General features: G+C 36.5%; 2 protein-coding genes across 9 annotated transcripts in view; one reads left to right on the top strand and one right to left on the bottom strand.

Moving 5' to 3' along the window:
• Positions 1–13,938, bottom strand: part of SLF1 (SMC5/6 complex localization factor 1) — a 34,507-nt gene extending 20,569 nt beyond the window's left edge. The window contains exons 1-7 of one of the 5 annotated variants that reach the window (XM_077171846.1): positions 13,691–13,938; positions 12,797–12,910; positions 12,567–12,642; positions 10,067–10,310; positions 7,863–8,025; positions 4,770–4,901; positions 3,317–3,370 (exon numbers count right to left, since the gene is read on the bottom strand). In XM_077171846.1, coding sequence (XP_077027961.1) covers positions 3,317–3,370; positions 4,770–4,901; positions 7,863–8,025; positions 10,067–10,310; positions 12,567–12,642; positions 12,797–12,910 — 783 coding nt within the window. In that variant the 5' untranslated portion in view covers positions 13,691–13,938. Of the gene's footprint in view, positions 1–3,316; positions 3,371–4,769; positions 4,902–7,862; positions 8,026–10,066; positions 10,311–12,566; positions 12,643–12,796; positions 12,911–13,027; positions 13,183–13,213; positions 13,233–13,391; positions 13,530–13,690 lie in introns of those variants that run through there. The other 4 variants (XM_054652073.2, XM_077171848.1, XM_077171847.1 and 1 more) reach the window with 4 other exon arrangements.
• Positions 13,497–21,973, top strand: part of KIAA0825 (KIAA0825 ortholog) — a 231,294-nt gene continuing 222,817 nt past the window's right edge. The window contains exon 1 of one of the 4 annotated variants that reach the window (XM_077171845.1): positions 13,497–13,650. The gene's annotated coding sequence lies outside the window, so the exon portion shown is untranslated. The remainder of the gene's footprint in view (positions 13,651–21,973) is intronic. The other 3 variants (XM_077171844.1, XM_054652196.2, XM_077171843.1) reach the window with 3 other exon arrangements.

The following is a 21,973-nucleotide window of genomic DNA, read 5'->3' as shown; positions in this document are numbered from 1 at the left end:
ATACCACCTTACATCCCTGCCAGGGCAGGGGGAAAGGGACTCTTATTTCCAAGCAGAAGGGGTCCTTCCAGTCAAGAATATCTTAATGGCACAGGACTTCCATCTTATACTCTGCCACTCATACAGCAAAACTCTTAACAGCTTTCAGAGAACCAAGACAGATGCAATAGCTTCCATGAGATGCTGTATTTGCTCTGCAATTTCCCTGTTAACTATCTGTACTTTCATCTCTTCAAAGATCAGGAATTAATGACACTAATGAGCTACTGAAGGTCTCAGGTACATTGCTATTTACATCTTTCCTCTAGTTCAGATTCAAGCCAAAGCTGATGCCTAAGCCAGTTGCAACTGTATTGCTGAGTGAAGCACAGCTTTCTTCTGCCAGGTAACTACTCTTTTGAAATACAGCTTTTTTGTCTGACCACACAGCCTGAGGCTCCAGTAAACTCAAATTTCTGAGATAAGAGGCACAGCTGAGAAAAGCAGGGTCGGACTGACTGGGCTGCTGGGAATTAAAGAGTTACATAAATTTATTGTTGCTTTAATCTCTGGTAACTTGTAGATTTTATGATCTCTGCCAAAAATCCTGTCTCCTAGTGTGCATTAATAGAATAGTTCAGATAGAATTGTTATAAGAGCATTGAGTCTAACTATTAACAGCACTACCAAGCCCACCACTAAACCATGTCCTTAAGTGCCACTTGTACTCATCTTCTAAATCCCTTCAGGGATGATGACTCCATTACTGCTCTGGGAAGCCTTTTCCAGAGCTGGACAACCCTTTGCAGGGAGAAATTTTCCTACTATCCAATCTAAATATCTTACCAATTGTTTTAATATTAGTTTATATTTCCAGTTGTCGATTTGAAGTCTAAAGAATATACTGCTATTAGATAGCTACCAAAAATGTTCCAGTAATAAGATAAAAAACACTAGGAGCTCTGTTAAAACATGAAAAAAATTCAGAAAGAAATTATAATCATGGTTAAATCACAGCTAAAATCTCAGTGAATGAACTCCACTTTAGCATTAGATATTTAGTGTCTTGCAAATGTCTTGTATCTCAGGTTCCTAATGTAAGCCATTGTTACATTAACAATAAATAAAGCTGCTCATGTAGACAATTTTCTTTTAATCGAGTCTTTGTGTATCTGGTGTTTGCAACTTACATTTATTTCAATCTTCTCATTCATATATTAACTATTAAAATCTCCACTAAAATTTCCTTTGGAAATAAAGGTTGCATTCATACTTTTGTAATGCTAATTACATGCAAACAGCACATGTAAAGAGCAATTGTGAACTGCTTAATGACAGTCAAAGAAGAACTTCTCTGCCACCTGGATTTAGGATGTAAGACTGTATATTGGGTGTGTACAAGCATGTTACCACTGACCTTCACCTGGTGATCACACCAGGATCCAGCTTTATATATTGTGATTGAAACTTTTATTTTCTGAAAATTCTGTACTAGAAGAAACAGTAGCATTGATGCATTATTTTAAAAATACACTGAAATAAAGATGTTTTGGGAAGACTGTGGTACATTTTGCATAGCATTCAAGTCAAAGAGAAACTAGAGACAGGTTCATCACATTTCTAAGAGGTAAAGAAGGATGATACAAAACGGAGGCAATAAACTTTTGTCAGTATCAGGAGACCTATTATTGAAGAGACTTAATACTCAATAAGCTGTCCAAGCTTCACTGGCTTGCACTCTGATGAGGAATCATAGTTTCTTGTGAAGCACTACTGGTACAATCATTAGCACTCTGAGCAGAAACAAATGAAATATGACAACTACAAAATATGAAAACTGACAAAAGAGAAATAAGTATTTTTGGGATGATGATGGAACAGAACACTTAGCTGTGCTAAGCCTTCTTAGCAGATGCAAACTGATATGACAAAATACAATAGGCAGATCTAACATCTTCATTCAGTTTGTAGGTTTGATTTTACTTCCTTGGTATTATTGGATATGTTTACTGGAGCTGCTCCTAAAAGTCATAAATATACTTATGATAGAAGACACATATTATATAAAGGCTAGCAATGGATATTCCATATAGCAATAAAAGTGACAGAACAGTAAGAGAAGTATTAGGCTTAAAATTTCCAAGAAAAAATGACATTATTCTTAAGAGTACAGAAAAACAATTTCAGCTTACATGTGTTAAGAGAGGTAATTTTTTGTGCAATTAATTGAATAAACTACACACTAATATTAAACTTCAATGCAAACCTCTTGCAGAACAGAAACACACAGCACTTTACAGATCAGTGATGGTGTTGGACCATGACAAAAGTAATTTATTCCTCATGGTTTAAAAATAAATTTTTTCTCCTTCCTTCCTTATTGTCAATAGAAAGAAATCACAAAAAGACTGGTTTTAAGTAACTATTTATGTAGAATGGCTCATGAAGATACCAGATCTTCAGTTACCAAGGAATACAGGAAGCTAACACATACTTTAAGTGTTTCCCTTTTTAACTTTTATGGAACACAAGTTACCATATAAAATGCACTACTAGTAGCTCATGGCCACTGTATAAAATGCTTTTTGAGTACTAAAGAGGCAATGTTTCAACACTGTTTATAGATTTAGTCCTAGTATTATAGATAGACAAGGAAAAATTTTAAAAGTACTAATTTACTTCAGGTATTTATAATAAAGACTTAATAAAATCTATTGCTGACCTGTTTTACAGCATTTATTTGGCTTAATGGAAATAAAAAAATAGAGTACAGTACAAAAAAAGGAATTAAGTCAAAGTGACTATGAAAACAGGACTGGAAAACAAAGCATTCTACTTGCAATCTGTGCTTCAGCTGACTCTGGAATTTCACATGATGGAATACCAGACATGTGCTGAAAGAACAAGTACTGTTTCTTTTTACAGTGAGATAACCTCTAGCTAACATCTGTCCCTACTAGAAAAAGCAGTGCTAAAAATTGTGTACACTCTCTCTTTATTTTACTGCATAAATACAGCGCTTGAGTAATATATGATGTTTAAAACACATTAGGACATCTTTGCTTTTTGACTTCCTAACATTAATAAGTAAGGTTTTCTTAACTAGCAGGATTAAGCAGTTTCTTTGTAATAACAGAGACAGTACTAAAAGTATCACAGGGACAAACAACATTCAAGACCAAATGATGCTCTTTAATGCAACAATAACTTTATCAGAGTTTTGGATAGCCAAAATCTAAAAATATTTTTGATAACTAATTTTGCTTAAAGTATGTTTGCCTAACTTCATAATAAAATTCCATATGCATAACATGCCCTATTTTTTAATAATTCTTACCTCTGGATTGCATTTGTTCAGCTGGTCTGTTTGCATAAGTCTGTGCTTAATAGTCTGTAAAACAGAATAAAGTCAAGCTGCACACTGGATAGCAGTCAACATATTCAATAAATAGTGTATGAAACTTCCCAAATGACAACTTCTGTTAAATGTAGTTCAAGCACAACCTAACATTTAGATTTGACTATTTAGATTTTTCATTTGGATGGGTAAATTATGAAATAGGGGATTAATGACTTAAAAGGAATTAAATATAGCCAAATTTTCCTTCCCATTTTCCCCTGCTATTGTCTCTTTGTTGTTATGCGATTGCTCTGTAAGGACAGTGTTCCTAGATTAGACATCAAAAAACTAAAAATTTTCAGTTTTTCTGTGGCAAAATGCCAATATGGATTCCTCTTGCATGCAAAAATAAGGTCAGAGGTGCAAAAATGTATTACTATTATAGCCATATTTAGATATTGCATAGTATTAAAATGTTACTAAAACATGTTACTAAAATATCCTTAGGAGAGACTGTCTTTGAAGGGTTAATCCAGCGGCACACTGCTATATAATAGTTTGAACCAGAGCATTTGCTGCAGGTAAAATACATGAAAATGTATTTTTTAAATGTCTGGGGGGTATAGCCTTGGAAAAAATGTCACTTATAAAAGATGTAGCATGTGATGATGACGCACAGATTTAACCAGCATGAGTCTTCTATTTGCAATCTTGTGTTTAAATATTGTGTGTACTTTTTTGAGGACTTAAAATTTTTAGTTCTTCCACTACTAAACTTACAATGTTTCATGTAAACAAGCTCCTACAAATATACTTCGACACCATCATCTGCATTCGCTGTAGCTTACAGAGATAATATATCCTAACTGAAGGTATTCAGGTGCTTTCTCTTGACTTGAAATAGAGGTATTAACTCTATTTCAAATTACTACTAATGTAGCAATTTTATCAGGATTAGATCTGTGACAACAGAAAACCAAAGGAATGCATTAGCTCCACTTTTGACTTGCAATGAAAAACATTCATGTGAGTCAACAAAACACTGGCTCTACAATATGTTTTGAAAAGTGTCTTAGCATAAGTTAGCTAGATAACAGGAAAATCACAGAAAGACTGTAATTCAAAGATATCTTGTTGAACAGTATTTGCTACTATTTACCTCATCTATTACACCAAGGCTTTAAGTAGTACACTGCGTCTTCTACACATCCATGCCAATGAATTGCCATGACTAAGGTTTATTTTAATTACTGGTAGATGTAGTAAACATGGGATTATTAAATATTGCAGGTTAAAAAGCCTGTTAAAAGTTATGTCAAGTATCTACTTTATTAGCTCAATACTATAATGAAAGATAGATGTTTTTAATATAGTTCATGGAATATAAAAATATAAAATTGTATGTATATAAAATATATAATGCTATAACAAAGTATCAACTGTTACTTACCGCAGTAAAATACATATGTTTTATAATAACATTTTTCATTTCACCAAGTTGCATTTCAGACGTGACTTGGTCTGTTTCTTGTGCAGCCAGGAAACGGTTCATCTTTGTATCTTCGGGATTTTGTATTTCATTCTGCAGAGCAAAAAAATAATACTTTGTTTCAAAGCTAATGGTCAAACCAACTTTTATGTGCTAGGTGCTTCTATATATTGTACTGCAAACTGTATGTACCTTTGTATGTTTATGTCATCATATCATATGTCAAATAAAGAGCTGCTGGTTTGGAAACAAACCACTGTTGTTGTACAAAGTTACAGCACAGGAATTATCAAGGTGAGCTTCCTCATATTCATTTTTCCTAACTGACTTCAGGTAAAGTCACAATCTCTGTGGCTGAAACAAGGACTATTTCTCCATAACAGATTCTCTCTCAGAGCTTTTCAGAAGCTAAAACCGGAGCTCACACATTTTCAACTGGTTCAAAATGTAGTAAAGATTTTATAAGGCATTTCTTCTTCAATTTGTCTTTTCATATAATAGACCACTACAATGAAATCTTTTCAGTTCTTGCCTATAAACTTGAAACAAATTAGTAATTTAAAATGTAATAGGTTTTACTGTCTTTTCTTTCTTTGATATTTTTGTCTGTATAGTAATTAATTCTCTTGAGTCCACCTATCATTTTCAGCCACTTCTTCAGCACAGGCAATGAAGAAGCATTTATCAAATTTCTCTCAATTTGGTTACTCTCAGTAACACCACAAAATAACTTTGGCTTGAAAAAAATAACTATACAAAATATTTTGAATTTACTTAATGGGTTGAGAACATACATTTCAGCAAGAGTTTCAATGCATGCTTTTCATCAAAGATACATACACATGTTAAAAATAAAACACCATGTTTGTTTAAGGTAAATAAACAAAACCAGACTCCTTCTGCAGTGTGATGAGTTAAGAATCATGAGATAGACACAAGTGAAGTATTTCCTTGGCCATTTCTTATTGTGAGTAGGTGTGGAAGGTTTGGTGTAACATGCCTAATAATTCAAACACTTCATTTTCATGGGTGAATCGAGTCTGGGACATAACAGTAAAGAAAAAACACAGTAGTGCATGCAATGATAAGGTGCAAGAAGTTTATAATTCCATGTTTTCAAGAAAAAAGTTTCAAAAGTTACATGCCTCATCCTATTTTCAGATTTTCCCTTAAATGTATTGTTCAATACAAACATATTTGGCACATGCATAATGTATCTCTAAACAAATATTGAGAACAAGAACTTCTTGCACATTTCAAAAGAGAATGAAGTATTTTTTGTAACTAGAATAGAGTTCCAAATAGCTTTTGATGAGCATGGAAAACTGAACTCTGATGCATTAACTAGGCTTTACTTCTTATGGCCCTTCATGCATGTTAGTTTCAATATGCTCATTAAAACACTTATATTCAAACAATTTATTGGTACAATCTTGGCAAAAAATTAGAAACTCCAGCATGCATCCAAAAAAGCTTTTAAAGTCACTGTTTATTTATGAGACTAGCTTCCTAAAAAAAAAATCATGCATTTTAATACCCTGAATCAATGAATTTGATGCCTTATAATATCATATAACCAATGACAATCTCACACAGTATTTTAACACTAGATTTAGAAGGTTAAGATAATAAGAACAGATACTGAAATATAAACATGAAGAAAAGACTTAGTTAAAAAAAAATCACACCAAAAATACTCTGAACATCAGTGGAGTTTCAGTTGCCCTGAAAAAAATATAATGTTATTTTGCTAAATCCATCATCTAGACATATATATGTATGTTTAGGGAAGGAATGAGATTTATATTTGCTAGAAGTAGCAGTCAGATAGCATGACTATAAATTTATGAAGTTGGAACAATCTAATGAATAATATGCCAAGTACTTCTGGGACAAAGAGAAAAGAACATGTCCCTAACATTCTTTGATAAAGCTTAATATATCTGGACAAGGGCTGTGATTTGATTGCCTATGTTTTTTTTTTTTCCTTTTAAGAGACTAGGAGCCTTGGCAGTTTCCTGAGTTCTTCGGATTCACTTAAACACAAAGCTAATGTTCTCTTGGTCTCTGAAGTGAGTTCCTTTAATGAAATCTAAGCAAAAAAAGATATGTGCAAGCTAATGGATTCATTAAGATGGAAAGTTGTTATCTCACTTGGGAGGAATTCAAGATGCATAGCAACAAACACATGATTTTGATAGAGATCAATAAAAGATGACATAGCCATAAGGCTTTTACATTAATTCATCTATGAAAATGTTCATCTTAGCTGAAAGGTTTAAATGAGAGCAACTTCCCTGAAAAAGTTTCATTAAGAGAGTAAGCAATAGAGTAAGAGCCCACATTGATGTGTTTTATTCAGAATGTAAACATTAAGACCTTCCAACCTTCTCACCCTTCTGTAATACCTTTACTACAAAGAGCTAAGTGCTTTGATCAGAAGAGCCCAAAGGATTTACAAATGGCAACACACACAGTTTTAGCTCCTACTTGCTTATAAAGGTAGTAGTTTCAATTAGCAGTTGATTAAAGTCACCCCAGAGTCTGAGAACTAAATGAATATTCTGAAGCCTTCGAATAGTTATGGACCAAAAAACTAATAATTTCTGAGCAGTGCATCTGGTAAGCAACCAAGTATGAAATATGGGGCATCTCTCTTAAGGGAAACAGTAAAACAAAATTCTGGTTCTAGTGAATTCTGCACTAGCACAGGACCATGTCCATATGGCATCTGGAGACTCTGCAGCCTCTTCAGACAACCTGTGACAGCGTTCCATCAACCTCACAGCAAGAAAACCCAAGTGGTTCCTGACTTTCCATTTGTAGTCAATTTCCTGTAACTGGGCAGCACAGACAACCACCTACCTGTCTATTATGCATCCTCTCTTCAGGTATTTGTATATATTCATGAGCCTTTCTATCTTTTGGATACATGGTCTCAGAATCAGAAAGTTGTCTTAATTTAATCAAATCACAAAACACTCTGGCCAATTACATTCCCCTCCATTATTAACACTGCATTATTTACAGTAATCAATAATTTAGTTTACTTACTTGTAAAAGGTAATGTCCTATATATTGCAAAGGGTAGTGTTGAGCTTCAGACAGACACTTTTTATTTTGTAAAGGAGAAATTTTACCACTGATGAATACATGAGTTATAGTGTGCTCTGCATTTTCAGATGAACATATGGTTGCCTTTCCAGCTTTAAGAACTCTAAATAAACATATTTAGAAAGATGTATTTACTATATTATATTAACACTGCCTAAAGCTACAATAACATTCACAAAATATACAGGCATGCAAGTGCAACTGAATAAGGCTTCTAGATATATGGCACAGCACAAACTTCATTAGAAAAATAAACGGGCACTTAATAGTCTTTGGAAAATTAAAGAACCCACTTAACAAAATAGTCTCTTCAAAATTTAACACTAGTTATTAAAATAAATTTACACCTCCAATATGTCTGATAGAAAGTTTCACCTCTGTACCTTTCCAAGTATCAAATTCGATGGCAGCAATTATAATTTATTGCATTATCTATCCTAAAATAATGATCTTTTGGTTAAGTTTTCCTATAAATTAAGCAGTTAACAAAAACTGTCAGACTCCTTTTCTGAAATGTAGTATGATATTTTTGTAACAGAAATATACATTTGCAGCATTAGTGCTGTCCAGTACCATAAAAGTATCACATACAGAAAAGAGATGTGTTTGTCTTTGGGGCACCATCACGTGTAACAGTTTCCCCAGGGACAATTTCCAGACCTGTTAAGCTACAAGTGCTCCTATCTTTTATAAAAAAATGTCAGACAAAAGAAAAGGGGGAAAAATAAGATTTAAGGACATTCTGGATATAGGTTTTATTTTTCATAATCCAGATATATAAAAAGAAAAGGGTGCTAGTCTTACACACTTACCCATCCAACAGCTAGGCACTAAAGGCAGGAAGAGCATAGAAAGGGGATAAAAGGCACAGTGTTGTTAAATATTAGAAAAAACCCAGACTTTCTCCAAAGCTATAGTGTCCTTTATTACTGAAAGCAGTACCTGCTGAAGCCAAAAAATATCTACCTGTCACTGTTTTATGACTGACTAAAAATTGAGTGCATGGGAAACAGTCTGTAAAAAAACATATTTCACAAAACTTGATCATCTGTCTTACTGATGCTGTTCCTGATAAAGGTTGTTTCTATTGCACAAAATAGAAACAGACATTGTGCAAGACATCATTTCAACAGTGTTATCACGAACATCTACATAAGCAGTTTTTATGGAAAGAGAAGCAGCATTTTCACAAGTGTAGCAGGACATAGTAAATCCTCCCACTCCGCCAAAAAGCAACATACTGAAAATATTTTCAGTCGGCAAAATCAGAAGATAACAACTTCAACTGCCCCTCGCTTTGTCTTTATGAAGTACAGACAGACAGATAGTCTGTGATAAAGCATCCAGCCCTGGACTATGATCCAACAAACTGCAATTCCCTTCTTGACTGTGGATCGGTGGCATGCTCAAACCTGAGCAGTCCTAACTAACTGGGATCTCAATAGAAAGCTGGACAGTATCTGAATGAATGGAAAGCTCTGAAACTGTCAGATGTTCCTTTTACTGTACCAGACACAAATAGGATTTAAATATGCACTGATTTAAATTCAGGTGTAGAATTTAAAGTAATGAAACCAAATGTGTAGGAAGAGTACAGAAAAGAAACATTTGTTCTCAGCATTCTTGCACTTTGGTTTTCCTTATCTTTCTTTTTTTCCTTCTTTCTTTTTCTACTTCTCTATACTCACTTTCTAAACTATCTGTATTTATCATAAATCAGAATCATCTGTCTTAGAACAAATTACATCTTCAGAACTAGAAGAATCTATTACATAAATGTGACACAAACACTCATCAGGTCAGTAGCAGTGGTGCCCAGATCCATGAGACAGAGTCAGGTCAACTAGTCAAGTGAAATAAAGTATACAGTTCCAGCTACTATTTGAATATAACACACACACACACAAAATAAAAACCGTACATCTGTGTATCTTGCCTCATGAAGGAAGTTTTTGTTAGCAGCTTACTTGATAAAAACCGTATGCATGTTATTTTTAACACTATACTAAAAGAAGGCAAGAAAAGCAGTGATGCTACAGATTTCAAGTCATTATAAAAGTATGGAAATACAGTAATGAAAATAATTCAGAGTTTGGATAGCTGGAGGTTGTTATGGACCAAATTAACTGGGATGGAACTCCTACCTTCTAATACATGCCATTCGTTTATCACCTCTCTTAACAAGGAGGACAACTTTCCATCTGTGGAAGGCCCCTGGAGCACTAGAGTTTGTCAGTTCTTCACGCCATCTTTTAGGTGCAGATTGCATTTGAGGTGAATAATGGGTGTCTCTTTCAATTTCATATCCCCATTCGTACGTTGTTTCATCAAGCCATCTGCCACTTTCAGCACTATTAATTATGTACTCCTTAGTTAGTACCCACTTTCCTAAAAAGAAAATGAACTGTCAACCACAAAAGATTTTTTGTGGAGACAAATGGCAATCAACTGAAGAATTAATATAAAATTAACTTAAAAATTTCTTGTGCAAATAAAAGATGAAATTATAAGTACCATTTAAAAAACTTCTTCCTATTACAAGAGTCCTCCACTTCAGACTCCAGAATCAAAAATCTCACAATGCCTCTGAAAATGATCACTTTGTTTTCTTTTAATGATTAAGTGTCTTTTTATCCTTCCTAGATGAAATACTTTTCTATCTCTTCAAAAATATCAAATACATTTTCTCAGCTTCCCAGATTTTGTTCTTAGGACTTTCACAGAACCTTGGTAAGTCCTTTATTTTTAATACCATTTGACACTTCTACAAATGTACTTAATGAAGAAATATTTTACTACCTATGATTTAAAGGAACTAGACATTTAACATGTAAGCTCTTTCTATTATATATTCTTAATATTACTTGCACTGCTAATGTAGTGAATATCAATATTCGGGGGACACAGTTTTAGACTTTTTTCTTTCCCCTTTCTTCTTTTCACATCCTTTTCTCTCATCCCTTGGCTCCACCTCCTCCGCCTCTCCTCTTTCATCTTCCACATGTATGCTTTTGATATAGTATGTAACGATCTTCCCCTTTTCTCTGTCTCTCTCTCTTCTTACAGGTTCAGGTCAAGAGCACTGGTTAGTACCCTGCTCCTGTATTGAAACACTACCTACAGAAGACACTGTAAGAGAAATTGACTTGAATTGTGTGAACCTAATTGGTTTCACAGAACAGCAGGGTTGACTGACAAAATGTCTCAGTGCAGGAGCACAGATGGCACTTCCACAAAACCTAGTATAGGTACCAGTGGATTTATGACTGGAAAAGGTATGCTGTGCATGACCTGGATGTTAAAACCACTTTCATGCGAAGTTTCCATCCCAAAACTTCTGTCAGGTAGAAAGTACATGACAAGTGGTATCCTTGACAGTATTTCTGGTGAACTCTATGGAGTTCTAAATGTGTTTAAACATCATCTTTCTTCACTACCTGGAAAACAACACAGTAGGAGTGAAGACACTGTCTCTGCTGTCACGAATAAGAGCAGTGACTATGCACAATTAACACCTCTTCTGGATTAAGAAGAATTAGATGGTATTGGGAAAGATTTGCATGTATCAAAGCATGATAGAGTTTTGCATCACCATAAGGACACTACACGTACCATTTCCACCCTGTTCAAGAAAATATCTTCAAATTTTAAACTCCAAAAAGTAAGAAAACATTAACTCAGAGGTTTAAAAGTGCTAAAATGAAGTGCTGTGCCAGAAACTTAGATGCATTTTCATATTTTTTCCCCTCTTGGAAACTTTTGGTCTATTTAATTTTTGGTAAGATTGCAATCAGAATTTTATTTTAGTACAAAGAGAAATACGCACATTCATATATATATATATATATATATATATATATATATATGGAAATCAAGGAATTTACATATACCTTTAAACCCAAATATCTGTTTAGTCATTTGTCTATTATCTCTTAATTTAAGATTATCCATCCTACTAACTGCTTTAACACTTTAGAGTAATATGATACAGGAAAAATAAATATCATGCTTAAAAATGGTATTGTGATATCTCATAACTACAAGATACTCAAACTGCATTACAGAATTCTGACAGGTGATCAGTCTATAAAAAATCTTAAAATACAGAGTTTTCATTCTAAAAACATTTTAGTTGCTAATGCATGGGATTTCAGCACCAGACCATAGTTAAAGAGGAAAGACCAGTAGCTTCTGTCAGAATGGCAACAGCCTGGAATTTTCTTTTGCTGCATAAACAGGAACTTACAGTGACCTTTGCCAGCGAATGTTCCATGTGAATTTATCGTCAAAAATCCAAGCTGACTACAGGTGTTCATACTCCCTCTGCCCTCTTTTAAGCATGGAAATAATTTGAGCATGACTTCATTATGTAACATATAACAAAGTGTTCTGTTTGGGAACAGATGCAGATCCAACAAAGGGAAATAGCAGGCATATCATTTAGGGAAAAAAATAAAAAAGTGGACTTCATCGTAACTTAAACATAATACTATGTTAAAAATCAAGGTTAACGGAACAAGAAGAATGAAGGTTTGTAAGACAGTTCATATACAAAATTAAAACAGGTAACTAAAACCCTTTTAAGGGTCCTTTCCAGACTTATGCTGTGATGCTATGAAATTAAACAGCAAATCGTTTACTCACCAGCAGCGCAGGCAGCTAAGACCTTTTCACTCTTGCACAGCTTTTTTGCTATAAGATGTGTACAATTTCTGTATTTCTAACAAAACAAAACAACACACTTTGTATCACTGGAAACGTTAAAATTCTGTCTCTATTTATAAATAACTAACCTATTGCACAGTCCTTTCTTCTAAGACTTGCATTTTTACTTCCAATTCTAATTCTCTTTGCTGTATTATAATGAACAATACCTTACTCTCTACAAAAACACAGTTCAGCTTGGACAGGCATTTGAGCAGTGCCTTCTTCTCTTGTTTTTTAAATCCAGTTATTTGTATTATCCTTTTCTGGCTGCAACTTGCCATCTGTTGAAAGAAGAAAGAAAAGGAAACATTAATACACAAAATACACACCATGGGAAGTTGCTTGCAAGGCCTGACTAGTGTTTTCTACTTCTTTTCCAATAAAATAGGAAAACACACCAGAAGGAATGAATGCTGGTACCCCACATTTTAAGCTCTTACTACCTGCCACAGCAAAGACACCTCACAGGCGATAACGGAGCAGCCTGAGAAGGAACCCCAAACTGCAGCCTGCAGTGGGCCGAGCCCGCCAGGTCTGGCATCTTGGCTCTGCACCCAAATGCCCGGAGGTTCAGGCCTTCGAACCCCTGCTCCGCTGTGGGCAGTGCGGTGCAGCCTCCCATCGCCCCACGGAGGAAGGAACCCCGCCGCCGCCGTCACAGGCACACGCCGCCGAGGAGCGGCAGGCTGGCGGCGGTCCCACTCCGGAGGTGACGAGCGAGGGGCCCTGGCTGCGGCGGAGAGCCCTCCAGCGCTCACGTACGGAGGCCACGGGAGCGAGCGCTGTGCCGGCGCCGGAGCTGACGCTGCCTCGGTCCGGTCCGGTCCGGTTCAGTCCGGTCCGGTTCAGTCCGATCCGGTCCAGTCCGTCTCGGTGCCCGCCAGGCACCGCAGCCCGGCAAGTTCCCGCCTTCCCACGCCCCGCCCCCGGATGTGGCGGAGCGGCCGTTCCGGGACGTTGTTACTGACGCTCCGTGGTCGCCGGGGCCGCCGGCGCGGAGCCGCGGGGGGATCCCGGCCGGGTAAGTGGCCCCGCTGGGGCTGCCCTTCCCCTCAGCTTACCCTGCGGCCGGGCTTTGGCGCCGAGCGGGACAGGGCTGGGCTCCGCTGCGGCCGCCCGCGGAGCAGCGGCGTTCCTCGCGGCCGCCTTCTCTCCCGTGCGGCACGGCAGGGCGCTGCGCAGCCCCCGAGCTCCTCGGGGTCCGAGACGCTGGTGGGCGCTGGCACCTGCCGCGGGAAGGCGGCGCCGAAATCCGTCTGAGGCGGTCCCGGCGTCGTGGCGCTCCAGGCGCGGCTTCAGCAAGGAGCGGGAAGGGGCGGTCCTCCGTCCGACGGAGAGGAGGGGGCCCTGCCAGGCGCAGGGAGGCGGGGGCGGGCTGAGAAACGCGCTGACTTCTCCCGGAGCCTGGAAATCACCGTGGCTGTGGCTCGGCGGAACTGAAATTGTGGGAGGCGGTCTGGCAGGGGGGTGTGTCGGTCTATACGCAAGCTGAAGTGTGTTGCCTTTGGAACAGGCTGGCTGTAAGAATCAGAAGAGGGACCAGAGATTTATTACCCTCAGAACCATTTTCTCAGTATCTCGGAGAAACATTTCAAAGTTTCATAGCCACATGATTCATGGCACTCGTAGGGCAGGTAAGAAGGTAGTGCTACAGCCAGATAATCAAGGCACGTGTTTTTGGGAAGGGCTTTCTGCCCTGTTCATGAAGGGAAAGCATTCCTGGCCCCCTGATCAAATTGGTGCAACGTTTTGGTTACGAGAGTCAAGGCTTGATTTTTTTTTCAGTTACAAAGCAATCAAAAGACATCAAATAATATTCATCTTGTACCTCAGGCACTCAGTGTAGAATTCAGAAATGTAGAAATGCCAAGATTTGCTGTTCATAAAACTTTTTTTCGATGTCCCACTCCTTATTTTGGTCTCTTCTGTATTTGAGAGATGACTTTTGACTATTTCTCTCTCATGCAATGAACTGAACAGATATTGCACAAGAACTCTGTTGATGCTTCCTAGCAAATAGAGGTAGCTTTGTAGAACACTTTTATTTGTTTTTTCTATAGTTTGAGAGTAGAATGCATGCATTCAAGGAAAAAGATTAAAAAAAGATTGTTGAAATACCTCTTTAGAGAACTGAATTGTGGTCAGGTCACCCTGTACTCACTGAGGTATTTCAGATACTCTTTCATATTTAAGACCTGTAAATTGAGATGTGTACCAGAAAACTCACAAGTGCTGAGTTTTTTGTCACTACAGCTTAGATCAATCGAAGCAATGCTTTGAGCTCGCCACTGCTATAAAACATAAGTATCTTTCAAAAACCAAAATCACTTAGATGCAGACATCTAAAATTTGGCAGCAGATTGGACACTTGGTTTAAATCTGAGTTTCCCAGAATATCAAAACAGAAAAACAGTGCTTCCGGGCCACAGATGACTCTTGTCTTGCTGTTTAAAAAGTATTCTGGTACCCTTAATGCTTACTGAAGCTTTTCCTATCTCTTGTTTCTTAGCATTGCAGTTATTTTTTTTGCATGAAGAGGTAACCATCAACAATCTTTGTCACTACTCTTTCTGCAAAAATGACAGTGAAAAAAATCTTAAATATTTAGAGTTAATATTTGGACTACAGTTATTGTTTCCACTTGTCTATTGACAATGAAGATTTCTATTTTGTACCTGTTGCACCTTTATACTTTTACTATTGATTTATCAGGACTGTAAAGGACTGTCAGGATTGTATTGATTTTAATTCTCATAAACTTTTACTTTATTTTAAATAGTTTAATTCTTACTAACTAGGACTAGCTACTATTCATTACTTGACTGATAACTAACAGCAGTTTTATGTCACAGGATTCTTAACAGGCTGGAGAAGTCTTCAGCATATGATAGTCTAAACAAACTCCTAATGAGCAAAGCTGTGAAGCTCTGTCAGAGAAGACTTAGGTTAGATTCATGTTCTTCACCCAGAGGGTGATTGTGCCCTGGAACAGGCTTCCCAGGGAAGTGGTCACAGTCCCAGGCCTGCAGAATTCAACAAGTGCTTGGCAATGCTCTCAGGCAGATGGTGTGACTCTTGGGGTGTCACGTGCAGGCCCAAGAGTTTTACTTTGATGATGATTGTGGTCCCTTCCAACTCCGGATATTCTTGATTCAATCATTCATACTTATATGATGACCATTTCTTACCTTTAAGAATTAACTTCTTTTTCCCCATGTCTCTGGCACATAAAATAGTGTGGAATCAAAATAACTGAGATCTCAAACATTTCACATCTATTTTTTCTTCAAAATTTTACCAAAAATGCAATTTGTTACCAAAATGTAGCTTTAAGGAATTAAGTTTTTAAACCATTTTTTCCGTGATGGCTTCTAAGTTTGGAATTTACTTACTGCCTGATTCAATTATTTGGTTCATTAAAAGTCTAAAATATTTTCTTCCTTTCCTTCCTTATTGTGATGTCATTATGGTAGCTAAGTGTCTCTTATGTCTCATAGGGAGCAGGCTTTTTAACTGATGTATTTTTAAGTCCCTCTAGTTTTCTTTAATGTATTTGTCAAGTATACAATTCAATTGCTCAGTATTATAAATTATGTTTTAACAACTTGTCTCTGGGTTTTAGATAGTATCTAACTTTTACATATTTTGTTCTGCAGTACCTGTGACATGTTCTATAAAACGTAGGAAGCAATTTTCTGTACTACACACATGGTATTTGACTTATAAACCTTCTAATTACATTTTAAGGATGATCAAGAATGGCTGTACAGCTCTCATGTCCAGTTCATTAAGAAACCAAGATCAGAAAAATAAATATTCCTGTCCTCCTATCACAGAAAGATTTTATTTAGTGTATCAGATGTCCATCTCTTTCAGACCTCCTTTATTAATTTTATTACCTAGAGAGAAAAGAAAAGTTTTCATTTTCATTACGCTGTTCAGGCTTTCCACCTTAAACTTTTTATTTCCTTTATGTTCTATGCATATTTATGTTACCATTATGTCTTCTGCTTTGAAATTTCACTTCTTACATTTCCCAGTAATAGCTATTTTACTTCACACAGTTGTGTTTCTTCAGGCCTTATTGGTGCTGCTGCTTTCCATGTTATCACTGTTGATCCTTGTCTGTAAATCTCAGTCTGTTTCTCAAAGCCTCTGCCACTTTGTCCTTTACTTTGCAAGTTAGGGTTTCTATTTTTTTTGCTTGATCTTTCATGTGTACTATTTGTCCCTCATAAGCTTTTTGACTTCCTGTGTGTGAATTCCTTATGTAATTACTTGCACATTTTGAGAGTGATGCAGTCCACGCAAAAACATCTTTCCATTGTGAAGTATAATCTGATTTTTTTATTAGTGGAATATGTTTTTTAGTATGTGCTTAAAATACTTGCCATCATGCAAACAAGATTATCAGTTGACTGATTAAGGAAAATTATTCATTGGAGTTTTTTTCTTCTGTCTAAACATAATATGTGTATTTTTAAAATGAAACTTGCAATGCAATAGGCTAACATTTACTAATCACAGCTTTCTAAAAAAAACAATCGTGAAACTACACTGAAAAACCAGTCATAAAATCTAAAGCAGTATGAAGTGTCTCCACACTGCCTTCATGTGGATAAAAATCTAACTTTGTGCCACTTAAAGTCCATTTTTTTCTTCAGTATGAAACATTGTCTCTGGCTTCTTGAAACTGAAGGAATTTAAATTTTCTTCTGTAGTGATAAGGGATTACAGGGATTAGAAATAATACAACATAAATCCACAGAAGCTACGGGAGCTTCTTAGTAGTAATCACCTTTCTATAAAAATACCCGTAGTTTCTCTCATGAGCTAATGAATACAGGAAAGGAAGAACAAGCATTGTGAAAGTTCCTGCTTTTCTTCCAGCTGTACTGATTATATAAACTCTCTGTTATCATAACATAATAGTTATTTTTAAAAGCATCTTCATGTTCTTCTCAGGACATATCTTTTGTATTTCTTTCATGTAGCCATTTTTGTTCCAAAGAACATTTATTTTTATGACTATTATGAGCTCTGCCCATCTTCTCATCTCCTTGCATTCATCTGCCTTTCTGCCAGCTCACTTTCTATTAATGTATGTCAGTGAATCAATGGACAAACATAGAGAGCACAGAACAGTGTTCAACAGCTTGTTCTGTAACTCTTCTGTACGTGAGTTTATGTAGATTATTTAAGTCAGTAATAAATTAGTGAACTGTATTTTTTTAGCGTACTTTCAGTCTCTCACTTGGAGAGACTTGGACCAAGGTTTTGGTTGTTTGTTTCTTTTAAAATATAGTTATGAAATGGATTTATTTTGCATTTAATACTTAACTTTCCTACCACATAAAGTTCAAGTTTCTTTTCATTGTGTGACATGAGTTAATCTGTCACTGCTTCTTAGACCTTCTTAATGATATTATTGCTCTTCTGTCCTGTCCTAAATGTGCTATATACCTGCCTGGAATACTTAAGTGACCTAGTTTCTCTGGTGGCTTTCTAATAATATTTTTTCCTACACAGGTGATCCATTCTGATGTGATCAACAATTTTTCATTCATCAAAATCCTTTCATCATCTTCTTTTTCTCTTGGATTTTTGAGAATGCCCATAAGTTGATTGACATTGTGTTTGCTGATTATTTGGGTTTTGGGCTGTAAAATGCATTTTGTTTGTCTGTTGGTATTTTGTTCTTCTCTAAGTAACTGCATTTAAAATGGTAAATATAGGTAATGCTAGAAGATATTGTAAATTTTTGCTAATAACTGAATGTTGAGTACAATCTGTATATACTATGAGTATTCCAGAATGGTTTCTTGTCTGCAATAACACATCTCTCCCCTCAGTTTAATTTCTGGCTAGGCAACAGCCAACAGCATGTTCAGAATGCAGATAAACATGAACCCTGGGTCACAGACATTAGAAAATCAAGTTAGATGAGATATAGTCAATGGGGTAACGTGTTATTTGTACACTTTCTACCTTCTCTGCAGTTCACTGTACTTGAGATCAGTATAGAGGGAAAAGGTAGAGATGATTGTGGATGGAAGGACAAAAATACTGAAGAAAAGTTAGGAGAAAGCATGGCATTAGTTATTATAGGGTAGATAATGAAGCTGCAACAAGAGCAAGAAAGATTCAAAATACCTACCAGGATGTTACAATTCTGTTTTTTTATTAATATGTAACTGGAATATAAGATTGCAACATATGGGTATCAGACATGGATTTGCCACTTAAGGTGAGATTCAGAGAATGGGATGGATTAGAACAAACCTTAAAGGTCATCTAGTCTCAGCCCACTACAAGCTCCCTTTTAAGTATTGGAAGACTATGATAAGGTTTTTCCAGGGCATTCTGATCTCCACTCTCAACAGCCCCAACTCTCTCAGCCTGTTGTCGTAGCAGAGGCACTGTGATCATCTTTGTCACCTTCCTCTGGACTTGTTCAAGCAGGTCCGTGCCCTTCTAATGTCAGGACTCCCAGAGCTAGATGCAGTGCTCCAGCAAGCGTCTCACGAGGGCTGAGTAGAAGTTTGAGTGGTTAACAGAGGGTCATAGAGGTTCTTTGTAACTGTTTATTTGTCCCTTAAGGTGGAAAACCTGTTATCAGCAGATCTTGCAAATCTTGCTTGCCTATCTGCAGGTAACTCTTCCCATGTTTTGGTGGTGCAAAGGTTGTTCCATATACATGTAAAGACAGTATGGCAGGAGAGGGAACAAAATGGAAAAAGAGCAGGATGAGGATTAATGCAGAGAGCAGTTAGGAAAATTTATGTGTAGCATATTGGACATATGTGTCATTAATCATCTGATGGAAATGGTAAATGCTGACTAATGTGGTAAGTGTGACCTGACAAAAGATAATCATATTTTCGTGTGCAGTTCCCTTACCCCCACCTCCAACACACACACCTCCTCCCTTTTGATTGTCTCTAATAGACAATTTAATTTGTCCTAAGATAAAAACATGTGGTGGGAATTATCCTAAGGTAAGAACACCGGGTAGGAATTGCAGGAGGAACTGTCTGGATGGTTGCGTAATTGATGTATCCAGAGATGGGAGAGCTCTGATTATTGTGATTGACTTTGATGCACCTTGGCCAGCTGTAGACTGGGCAAACTGGTCTCCCGAGGTTGCAGGCAGCTTCTGTGTGTAACACCTCACTCTGCTCCCCAGCAGGGATGCCTGCAGGGTATGTCCAACCCAAAGGCAGGGGGAACTGACTTTTGGAGGTTTGAGTAAAAAAGGCAGTAAGATCTAGCCACATACAGAGATAGAATCCTAAAGTAGTTCCATAGATACTTTGTTGCTTTGTAACTGTTCATTCTGTAAGGCCAAACACTATAAACCTGTATGTTTCTAGCCAAGCCTCTAATATTACAACTCTTCAGACCCACTTATGTTATATAGTGGATTGACAAATTTAGATACTGTATTAGCATTAATTCTAATCATAGTCATCCGCATAATCACTGTTGTATTTCTCATGCCTGACCAAGTCTTCTCTCAGCTGCACTGCTACAAGGGGCATAGTTGGCAGGATGACTTAATCAGGCATATTCAGCAGAGCAATTGCAGACCTTTAAGAGGAAATTTGTGTATTCAAGCACAGAGAACTAGAAATGGACAGTATGTTATCTCTCAAAGAACTTTTACAGCAAATCAGTCTGGTTTGAGACATGCTTCCAGATCCTGATTTGCTGCAATTCTTGGAGGCATAAAACAATGCTGCCACAATGTTATTCTGTTGCACTAGATAATCTCTACTTCTCTTAATTTTAAAATTTTATGTTTGATAATCTGAAACTCTTATACATTGTTTCTTAATTTTATTCCTCTTTAGTTAATATGGGTGAAATAATCAGCTTACAATTTCAGTGTTAGTAAATAAGCTACTTATTTAACTTGACCAAACATGTTGACGGTATTGAACTTTAAGGCAAAAACATTCCCAGTCTGAAAAGGGAGCACTGACAAAATCATTCAGAAGAAAAAAGAGGAATAATTTATGAAAGGAACTGTAGCTAATGATGCCATCCAGTTGCTTTAAAGTGCTTCTACCTCAACTTTAATGAATTAGATTTGTCAACAGCATATGTTTTATGCACTACTTCTAATGAAGTGGCATACCAGCACTACAGTGTACTTTGAGGTTTATGCCATCAAAGCTTTTTGCTGTCATAAAGTAGACCTTTTTAAATAATAGATACTAAAAACTACATTTAAATAACATTAAGGTTGTGACACAAACACCAAATGACAAACTTCAGGCAATTCAAAGTTAGGGCTGACAACTTGTCATTACCTTGCATTGTTATTTTTCAAAAAAGAAAAAGAAGCACCCTTGCATGATTTAAAGATTGAATGTCAGAGTAACTTTACATTTCTTGGCTTTTGTGGGCTGGAGTTAGAACCTTACTGTCAGTTTCTATATGGGGTTTTTTGTTGTTTTGTTTGGCTTGTTTTGTTTCAGTTTTTTTTTGCATATCCTCTGTTTCAGGAAAATAATAAAAATGGTGGAAACAGTAAAGGCTTTGCTGTCTTTGTTTTTAATATAAAACACAAATGTAAGAGTATTGGTCAAAGAACACTATCCTGTTGTCAAACTTCCATGCTGTTCTTTCAAACTTCCTTTGCTTATGTCTTTATTGATTTTTCTATGGAACTTACGAATTATGAGAACTTTAGTCCTGAAGTACTTTAGCTAAAACCCCCCAAAGTATTGATAATTCCTAATTCTTTTCCACATAAAGAACCACTTCCATTTCATTGAATACTACTGCCTAAACCAAGAGTATACAGAAAGCTTGTTAAAAGATTTTTAATTACTTAAATATGTGAAACAAAAGCAGATAAACAGGGGAGTTTCTGTTATTTTTTACATATGCTTTCCCGTTTTTTTGCTGTTAAATGTAATAGAACTTTCTGTTCAGGTATTGTTTGAAATCAGAACAGTAGTCTCTAGAATATTTTAAATTCTTAAGATGCCTCTTGACTGGGTACATGTAAGTTTTGTCAGGTAATGTAAATATAGGGAATTGTTACCACATTAAATTACAAGCTGGTTTGTACTGAGCATTAATCAGTTATAAATAAGAAACTCAGCCCAGTTTCATTAACTGGTCCCTGGGCTGACTCATTCAACCAATAACATCTTTCCTAAGGTGCAAGCATGTCACTGGTTCAAGGTCTAGGGGTGTAAAGTATGAACCTGTGGGTTGTTTAGACCTTTTGTTTGAATTTCCTATAAAAGTAAGTACCGAACAATAAAGCTCAGTCTTCATTGATGTTCAGCAAGGGTTTGGTGGGTGTGCTGTCTCACATGCCTAACTGC

The sequence above is a fragment of the Agelaius phoeniceus genome, chromosome Z (assembly GCF_051311805.1).
Source record: "Agelaius phoeniceus isolate bAgePho1 chromosome Z, bAgePho1.hap1, whole genome shotgun sequence".
Taxonomy (NCBI): domain Eukaryota; kingdom Metazoa; phylum Chordata; class Aves; order Passeriformes; family Icteridae; genus Agelaius; species Agelaius phoeniceus.
Note: the sequence above shows the minus strand (reverse complement) of the source record. Positions and strands in the feature narration are given on the sequence as shown.